This window comes from Myotis davidii, unplaced genomic scaffold (genome assembly GCF_000327345.1).
Source record: "Myotis davidii unplaced genomic scaffold, ASM32734v1 scaffold1388, whole genome shotgun sequence".
Lineage (NCBI taxonomy): Eukaryota > Metazoa > Chordata > Mammalia > Chiroptera > Vespertilionidae > Myotis > Myotis davidii.
Genome location: NW_006298864.1, coordinates 166,316 through 176,653, shown reverse-complemented (window position 1 = coordinate 176,653; position 10,338 = coordinate 166,316). Strand labels below are relative to the sequence as shown.

General features: G+C 39.8%; 1 protein-coding gene across 1 annotated transcript in view; it reads right to left on the bottom strand.

Moving 5' to 3' along the window:
- Positions 1 to 359: 359 nt before the first annotated feature.
- Positions 360 to 10,338, bottom strand: part of LOC102771596 (zinc finger protein 615-like) — a 13,695-nt gene continuing 3,716 nt past the window's right edge. The window contains 4 exon segments of the mRNA XM_015570972.1: positions 360 to 1,104; positions 1,107 to 1,317; positions 1,858 to 3,187; positions 10,195 to 10,307. Of these exon segments, the coding sequence (XP_015426458.1) occupies positions 1,028 to 1,104; positions 1,107 to 1,317; positions 1,858 to 3,187; positions 10,195 to 10,307 (1,731 nt within the window). The 3' untranslated portion in view covers positions 360 to 1,027.

The window sequence follows — 10,338 nt, the reverse complement described above, 5'->3', positions numbered from 1 at the left end:
CTGAAAATCGAACCCAGGACCTCTTGGTCCATGGGCTGATGCTCAATCCACCGAGCCACCACAGCCAGGCCAAGGGTAGATAGTTATATGACAGGAATGCAGGAAATCTCAAGAAAATTTCAGTTTTTGTGATTCTAAATTTATTTCAAAATTTAAAGTTATAAAAACTGACATTTATATTAATTTTATAAACCACTTTATGTTACTTATGAACTTGGTCAAATGCCATATGTTGTTATCCTTATAAATGAATATATTCATTTCATTTTCAGTTATTCTGAAATAACCCAAACATAGGACTAAAGAAGTGCAAAATTTAATTACATAATGAAACAGACACAGAACACACCAATGTTGTATTTATTAAAATTTTATTCATGATGAGAGTAATTGTCACTGTTTAAAACTTAAAATCAAAGACAAGGTGAGTAGAAATATTGCTGATGGTATCCTGTCCACAATGGCTTGTGAAGTATATTTTTTCTTCAGACTTATGACAGAATGCTTTTTCATTCAAGGCTTCTTCATTTGCTAAAGACCACCAAATTGAATGTGTTCATGAGTTATTTCTGCATGGATTTGTGGCAAATAAGGCAACATGAATTATGCAATCCATGCCACGTTACTGCCACAGAAAAGTATTTCTCTAGTGTAAACTGACATCTATTGAGGTCTTACTTTGGGGCAGATGCTTTCAAACAATGAGAAATATTCACACATTCATCATGATAGGGAGTACTTCCCAGTAAGAATTTCCTACTGTCACATTCATAGGATTTATGTCAAGATAACCTTTATAGACATATAATGTCCTAAAATATTTTCATCAAGGCTGATTGTATCACTTGTTTTGTAAAAGTTTTTTCATATAAAATACGAGGTAATTGACCTTGAAAGACAGTACCACATTCTTTGCAGTAACATATTCATTTTTCCCTATCTCTCTTTTTGCATCAAGTTATTCTTCATTGCATACTATCCTCTTGAAGGCCTACAACTGGCAACAGGCTTACCCCAAAGCAACTACCTATGAAATCTCATGTTTAACAACTGACAAGTGGTCAAAAGCTGTCCCACAATTGCTACACTCTTAGGGCCTCTTTGTTTTCTTTGATGAACATAGAATCCTGAGTTTGTAGTGAAAGTTTTACCACATTCATTACATTCATAGGATTTCTCTCCCATGTGAATTCTCTGATGGATGAGATCATTGTTGCTAAAAGAGAATTTTGTGCATTTAGTACATGCAAAGGAAGTGTTTCCTGAGTGAAAACTCTGATGTTTTACAAGGCATGTCTTTCTTCTAAAGCAGTGGTTCTCAACCTTCCTAATGCCTTGACCCTTTAATACAGTTCCTCATGTTGTGGTGACCCCCAACCATAAACTTAATTTCGTTGCTACTTCATAACTGTAATTTTGCTACTGTTATGAGTCATAATGTAAATATCTGATATGCAGGATGTATTTTCATTGTTACAAATTGAACATAATTAAAGCATACTGATTAATCACAAAAACAATATGTAATTATATATGTGTTTTCCGGTGGTCTTAGGCGACCCCTGTGAAAGGGTCGTTCGACTCCCAAAGGGGTCGTGACCCACAGGTTGAGAACCACTGTCCTAAAGCCTTCACCACAATTATTACATGTGTGTAGGGCTGCTCTGTAGCATGAGTTCTGCTCATGTACACATAGAACCTCTCTATATAGAAAAGCCTAAGTAACTGAACGATCGGTTGCTATGATGTGCACTGACCACCAGAGGGTAGATGCTCAATGCAGGACTGCGCCCTGGTGGTCAGTGAGCTCCCACAGCCAACCTCCCGCAGCCCTGATCAACCCTGATCACTGACCATGCCGAGGGACCCCACCTGAGGGAAGCCTTTTCCACATTCACTGCATACATAGGGTTTCTCTCCCGTGTGCATTCGCTGATGTACAATCAGACGACTCTTCACAATAAAACCCTTTCCACATTCATTGCACATATATGGTTTATCTGAAGTATGACTTTGCTGATGTACAGTGAGATCACGCTTCATGGTGAAGGCTTTTTCACACACAACACATACATAGGGTTTCTCTCTAGAATGCGTTCGCTGATGTCCAATTAGACAATGCTTCATTGAGAAGCCTTTCCCACATTCACTGCATAAAAAAGGCTTTTCTCCTGTGTGAGTTCTCTGATGTGTAGTGAGATTACACTTTGTAGAGAAGGTTTTTCCACACAGATTGCAACCATGGGGTTTCTCTCCTGTATGAGTTCGCTGATGTGCAATAAGACGACTCTTCTCAATGAAGCCTTTTCCACATTCAGGGCATGTATAAGGTTTCTCTCCTGTATGGGTTTTCTGATGTACAGTGAGACTAAATTTTGTAGAGAAGGTCTTCCCACATAGACTGCACCCATGGGGTTTCTCTCCTGTATGAGTTCGATGATGATAAATGAGCCGAGACTTTTTGATGAATGCTTTTCCACATTCACTACACATATAAGGTTTCTCTTTCATGTGCATTTTCTGATGTCTTTTGAACTGGGATGTCTTGAGGAAGGTTTTGTCACATTCAGTACATTCATACTGTTTGAGTCCCGTGTGTATTTTCTGATGTTTAGTGAGCCTGGATTTCCTGAGAAAGTCCTTCCCACACAGACTGCACCCATAAAATTTCTGTCTAGTATGAACTCTCTGATGATCAGTGAGCTGAGACACCTTCATAAAGGCTTTCCCACTTCCAATGCACACATGGGCTTTCTCTACATTGTGAGTGTTCTGTTGCTGAATGAACCAGGATTGATTATTAATTAGTTTGGTACTAACTGGCAACATGATTTCAGTGTAAAATTGTTCATGGTTAGCATGACGAATACATATTCCATCTCCCTTCAACTCCACAGAATTCTTTAAGTTACAGCTTCTATTTTGGCTTTCAAAATTTTCATTTGATTTTAAAGGTTTTTCACTTATCTCAAACATATCATTGCAATTTTGCTTGAATAGAGAATGATCTTCACTCTGATTAACAATATCTGCTAACATACTATGTTCACAGCCTCGGTCCACACTCTTCTGAAGGTTTTGGATTTGCAAGTGATGCTGCAGAAGATCATCCACCTTCCTGAGTTCTAGGACAGAAGAGAACAGGGATTCATTCTGGAATCCCTCACAATCCTTGTTTGAAATAAAACTGTTTTGTAAAAAGCCAGCATGAGAAGTAACAATTTAATGACAATCCTATATGATATAAAATAAAAAATATATTTGATCTTTATGCATAGTTCTTCACACTGAGGTTGTGAAACCACTATAAATTCCTAAGCGACAAAAGTATCTTTTGTTATACAATAAAAAAGCTGAGTTTATGCTAATGAGATGAGAGCACAGGGCTCCTACATACTCTCAGGATAGAGTTAGTCACTAGAAAGACCAAGTGATTTAATGGTTGGACTTCCAGCCCTACTAACTGACCTCTTAGGAAGGAGAAAAGGCCTAGAGATTAAGGCTCTATGAAAATTCTTAACTAGATCACTTTCTGGGTTAGTGAATATATCCTTGTGCCCACTGGGTGGTTGGTTCACCTTAGCTCAATAAAGACAGGACCTCCTGAATTCAGAAATATTTCAAACCTTGTCCCATGTACCTATTCATCCGTATCTTTTATTAAAAAATCCACTAAACATAAGTATTTCTCAGAGTTCTGTGAACTGCTCTAGCAAATTAATTTAATCCTAGGATGGGATCCATGTATATCCTTGTGCCCACTGGGTGGTTGGTTCACCTTAGCTCAATAAAGACAGGACCTCCTGAATTCAGAAATATTTCAAACCTTGTCCCATGTACCTATTCATCCGTATCTTTTATTAAAAAATCCACTAAACATAAGTATTTCTCAGAGTTCTGTGAGCTGCTCTAGCAAATTAATTTAATCCAAGGATGGGACTCATAACACCTCCAATTTATAGCCAGTTGGTCAGAAGCACAGGTGACAAAATGGACTTGCCACTGACATCTGAAGTGGGACTTGTTGTATGGCACGGAAGTCATAACTTGTAGTGTCTGATCCCATTTCTAGGTAGATAGTGTCAGAACTGAGTTCAATTTGTAGGAAACCCGGGTTTAATAATTCTAGGTATAGACACATGAAGCAAAGTAACGAAGGCAATCATAGTCTGTGTGACATGGTGAAAGGATCAATGGAGATGGGGGAGGTGGGTGAAATCAGGATTTACAGGGTGGAGCAAAAGTAGGTTTACAGTTGTTCCTACGTGAAATGAAACACTATTCTACAATAATAATATAAGAATAAACTCTGTGTTTCGCTTAGTCACCACTGTACACCCACTTTTGCCTACCGTGTATTTAAAGAGAAGACAATGCCTTAGCTGGACTGGCTCAGTGGACAGACCATCGGCATGCAGACTGAAGGGTCCTGGGTTTTATTCCGGTCAAGGGTTCATGCCCACGCTGCGGGCTCGATCCCCAGTAGGGGGCATGCAGCAGGCAATTAATCCATGATTCTCTCTGATCACTGATGTTTCTCTCTTTTTCCCTTTCCCTTCTTCTCTGAAATCAATAAAAATATATATTTTTAAAATAAAAATAAATAAAAAAAAGACAAGGTTCACTGATTGGCTCAATGGGAGAAGGAAGAAGAGGTAAAGAAAGTGAGGACTCAAACATTAGTCCAGGAATTATGTGGCTTGATTGACTAGGTAGGTGCAAACCAGCCAGGGCAACTTTAGATACTTTTAAACGGCTCCCCAAATTAGGTCAGACAATTTAGCCCTTTTCCTGTGACTCCTGCATTATTCCCTATGCACCTTTTACCTTTGATCATTTTGATCTCTATTGCTTTACCATCAAAAATTCTAACCAGAAAAAAGAAATTGTAACCATAAGTATAACAGGACACTCTTCCCCCTGATAATGCCTACCTGCCACACCACAGGCAAAGCGGTCCATTTTAAGCATTAGTTAAATAATGTCACTCCTCTACCAAAAGTCCACACTGGTTTCTCAACTCATTTGGAATGAAAGCAAGGTCTTAAATGACCAATATCTCAAAACCTCCAGCTGCCACCCCATTGTCTTTATTTCCAGTCATTTTCCCTCTTGCTCATTATAGTCTATGAAGACGAATTTCCAGGAAGTTCCACAAACACATTCCAGAATCAACTCTTTAAACTTCCCTTTGTCTCACATTTGGAAAACTCCATATTCCTGGCTCATATCCCTCATCTACGTGCTTAAAGGCACCTTGCCAAAGAGCCATTCCCACTGCTAAAGCTCAGATCTGGATAAACACCCATTGTATCACCGAGTGTATTAATTTCCCTTAGAGCAATTTTTACCTAAGATATATGTTAATTACTGGATATATAGTACTTCTACTGAGAATAAAAGCAACATGGAGAGTAAGGATAAGGTCTGTTTATTTCTATCTTTTCTTGTAGTACTCTTAGGTTCAAAAGTATAATGCTATCAGAATGCAAGCATTAGCACTAGCTGGTCTGGCTCAGTGGATAGAGCATTGGCTTGCGAACTGAGGGGTCTTGGGTTCGATTTTGGACAAGGGCACATGCCTGGATTGCCAGCTCGATCCCCAGTAGGGGACATGACAGGAGGCAGCTGATCAGTGATTCTCTCTCAATGATGTTTCTAACTCTCTCTCCCTCTCCCTTCTTCTCTGAAGTCAGTAAAAATATATATTTAAAAAAATAAAAAAGAATGCAAGCTTTAAAAAAAAAGAGCAATCACATCAATTGCAGGAAACAATCACAGGTATGGGACACATTAAAGAGTGTGCAGAAAAAGAACAGAAACTTTCTAATCAAGATTATAGCCTACAGTAGATGAATGGATTAGAAAACTGTGGTACATCTACACGATGGAATACTATGCTGCTGTAAAAAAGAAGGAACTCTTACCATTTGCAACAGCATGGATGGAACTGGAGAGCATTATGCTAAGTGAAATAAGCCAGTCAATGAAGGAAAAATACCACATGATCTCACTCATTTATGGATAATAAAGACCATTATAGACTTATGAACAAAAATAGAGGCAGAGCTGCCTCGAACAGACTGTCACATTACAGCGGGAAGGCCGGGAGGGTTGGTGGGCAGGAGCGGGGAGGTAAGAGATGAACTGAAGGACTTGTATGCATGTATATAAGCCTAACCAATGGACATAAGACACTGGGGAGGCCAGGGGATTGTCAAGGGCGGGGAAAAAAAGGAGACATATGTAATACTCTTTGTAATACTTTAGCAATAAATAATACACACAAAAAAGAAGTGACTGCACACAAAAAAATAAAAAATAAAAATTGAGGAATAAACAAACAAAAAAAGATTATAGCCTATTGCCCAGCTGGCTTGGCTCAGTGGTTGAGTGTTGACCTATGAACCAAGATGTCATAGTTTGATTCCTGGTCAGGGTACATGCCAGGGTGGTGAGCTTGATCCTCAGTAGTGGGCGTGCAGAAGGCAGCCAATCAATGATTTTCTACTATTGATGTTTCTACATCTCTCTCACTAGCCCTTCCCTGATGTAGTACAATATATAGGTTTATAGGAGTGGAGTTTCTTATGAGACCCCTTTACCTATCAAATCTACCACCTATCAGGGGTCCTCAAACTTTTTAAACAGGGAACCAGTTCACTGTCCCTCAGACTGTTGGTTGGCAGGACTGTAGTTTTTTTAAAAAAACTGTGAACAAATTCCTATGCACGCTGCACATATCTTTTTTTGAAGTAAAAAAACAAAATGGGAACAAATACAATATTTGTATTTGCATGTGGTTCACAGGCCACAGTTTGAGGACCCCTGACCTAATTCCTAGTGTTTTCTCTTTCTCAAAGATGAGAAAAACTAGATTTATTGTCTATATTCCAGGATTTTGGGTAGAAATGTTGGGCTTTAAAAAGTCCAGATAGCCCTGACTGGTTTGGCTCAGTTGATAGAGCGTCGGCCTGCGGACTGAAAGGTCCCAGGTTCAATTCAAGTGAAGGGCATGTACCTGGGTTGTGGGCACATCCCCAGTGGGAGATGTGCAGGAGGCAGCTGATCGATGTTTCTCTCTCATCGATGTTTCTAACTCTCTATCTCTCTTCCTTCCTCTCTGTAAAAAATCAATAAAATATATATTAAAAGAAAAAGAAAACAATTCTAGCCCTAGCCAGTCTGGCTCAGTGGAAAGAGCCTCGGCCTAAGGACTGAAGGGTCCCAGGTTTGATTCTAGTCAAGGGCACATGCCTGGGTTGTGCGCTCAATCCCCAGTGGGGGGCATGCAGGCGGTAGCTGGTTAATGATTCTCTCTCCTCTCTCTCTCCTTCTCCCTTCCTCTCTATAAAAAATCAATAAAATATATTAAAAAAATAATAATTATATATACAGATATATAAAGAAAACAATTCCATTTACTACATAATAACAAAGAATATTATACATAGGAACAAATTTAAGAAAGGCAAGTGTCAAACCTTTATTCTGAGACTTACGAAATGTTGTGGGAAGAAATTAAAGATCAAATTAGATTTAAAAAACCAACCAATTACCCTGATTAGGATACAAAATATGCTTAAGATAAAATTACTACCCAACTCAGATACAGAATTAATGTAATCCCTATCAAAATACTAGTTGGGTTTTGTTTTGCAGAAGTTTAGAAGCTGATTCAGATATTCCAATGGAAATTAAAGGATCCAGATGTTAAAAGTGTCTTGAAAGAGAACAGAGTTGGAGAATTCATTCTTTGCAATTTCCATAATTACTACAAAGCTGTAGGAATCAAGGTCACGATTAGAATATATAAAGTGTTCCAAAACCGATTGTGGTGATAACCATCTCCAACTATGTGAATAGATTAAAAACTAGTTAACTATATAGATATAAGACATATCTCTCTATCTCTATCTCTCTCTCTCTCTCTCTCTCTCTCTCTCTCTATATATATATATATATATATGCTCCTGCAGTTTTTTTTTCTAATTCTCATCTGAGGATATGGTTTCATTGATTTAAGAGAGAAAGAAAAAAAATAAATGTGAGAAACATTGATTGGTTGTTTCCAATATGTGCCCCAACCGCGGATCTATCCCTCTACCTTTTTCGATGTATAGGGTGATGCTCCAACTAACTGAGCAACCCAGCCAGGGCTGACTATATATATTTTTTTAAGTATTTAAATACATTTTTTATTGATTTCAGAGAGGAAGGGAGAGAGAGAGAGAGAGAGAGAAACAGAAACATCAATGATGAGACTCATTGATCGACTGCCTTCTGCACACCCCACACTGGGGATCACAACGGGGCACATGCCCTGACCAGGAATCGAACCATGATCTCCTGGTTCATAGGTTCACACTCAGCCACTGAGCCATGGGGGCCGGGCTGCCTGTATATTTTAAATGGGTTTATTACATGGTATGTGAATTAAATCTAAGTAAAACCACTTGAAATATGATGAACAAACAAAAGTTTTAGGAAAATAAAAATGCAGTGATAACATCGAAGAATAAAGAAAAATCTGAGTTAGGAAAATTAAAGGGGAAGTCACTTGAAGCAGACATAAGTTATGACCTAGTTTGGGCTGAAACTCACATAGGATGTTCAGATACTTTTTGGTTCATCAAATGAAGGAGTAGAGACCTTTAAGAAGGGAGCTCAGAAAGTAGGGAACATCCCAGGTGATGCCAGGATGGATAGAATTTAAAATATCTAGAGCTCAAAGGGAAATTAAATGTAAAAAGGAATAAAGGGACCTTTGCCAGTTTGGCTCAGTGGTTAGAGAGTCGGCCTAGGAACTGGAGGATCCCAGGTTCAGTTCTGGTCACAGGCACTTGTCTCAGTTGCAGGCTCGAGAACTCCAGCCCTGGTTGGGGTTTGTGTGGGAGGCAATCAATCAACGTGTCTCTCTGACATCGATGTTTCCTTCTGTTTCTCCCCCTCTCTTCCTCTATCTCTGAAAACCAATGGAAAAATATCCTCAGGTGAGGATTAACAACAACAATAAAAAAAAAAGCGGATTAAAGGGAAGATGATTTCTGCTCTCTCACAAAATGGGAAATCAGAGACCAGCCTCCATGATGATGAGTAAAGTACACAAAAAGAAAGTGTAGCCGAAACCGGTTTGGCTCAGTGGATAGAGCGTTGGCCTAGGAACTGAAAGGTCCCAGGTTTGATTCTGGTCAAGAGTGTGTACCTTGATTTCGGGCACATCCCCAGTAGGAGGTGTGCAGGAGGCAGCCGATCGATGTTTCTCTCTCATCGATGTTTCTAACTCTCTATCTCTCTCCCGTCCTCTCTGTAAAAAATCAATAAAATATATTTTAAAAAAAAGAAAAAGAAAGTGTGCATTAGACAATATTAAGGGAGAAGTCCATTTGGGAGTCCATGTCACAGAACAGAAAGAGGTTCACTCATGCGAATAGAGGAAATCTTAAGAGTGAGGAGAACTGCCAAAACCAGTTTGGCTCAATGGATAGAGCGTCGGCCTGCGGACTGAAGGGTCCCAGGTTCGATTCCGGTCAAGGGCATGTACCTGGGTTGCGGGCACGTCCCCACTGGGGGATGTGCAGGAGGCAGCTGGTCGATGTTTCTCTCTCATCGATGTTTCTGACTCTCTATCTCTCTCCCTTCCTCTCTGTGGAAAATCAATAAAATATCTTTAATAAAAAAAAAAAAAAGAGTGAGGAGAACTGAAAATTAAGAACCTTGGAGTCAGAGGAGTGAAGAACGACATGAATGAGCCGCGAAGAACAGGTTATCGCAGGGACACAGCATCCAAGGTGGACTGGATGTTACAGAGGGAAATCACTATTTCCATCCAGGGCACGAAGGCCCAGTAGCAAGAAAAAAACGATGAATTCCAAGTCCTGTCTTTCCGGAGAGGCCTGGAAAGTAGGATTTCATAGCAAGAGGGGTGCTAACACAGGCAGAGACACCATGACCGTAAACAAAAAGGAGGAAGATCTGAGGATCCCTGGAGGAAGAAAACTATGCAAACAAAAACAAGAGGAATATAAAATAAGCTTTTTTATCAGACAATAAAAGAAGGGTTTATTTTCCCCTAAACTTCTACAAAGTAAAAGCGCTCTCATACGTGGAGGGGAGGTTTGAGTTTCCTCATTCACTGTCACAGCTCTGACGCCGCCTCTGACCGGAATGTGACTTCCCGGCCGCCCGCCTTGCTGATTCTCCCCGCTCACCTGGAGAGACTGGACAGTGGCATCCACGCTGTACTGCCCACGGCTCTTCCCCTCGTTCCAGCTTGGAGAGCGCATCTGGTTTGCTGGCTCGATACCCTGCTTGTGAACAAGGACAGAGACTTAGACA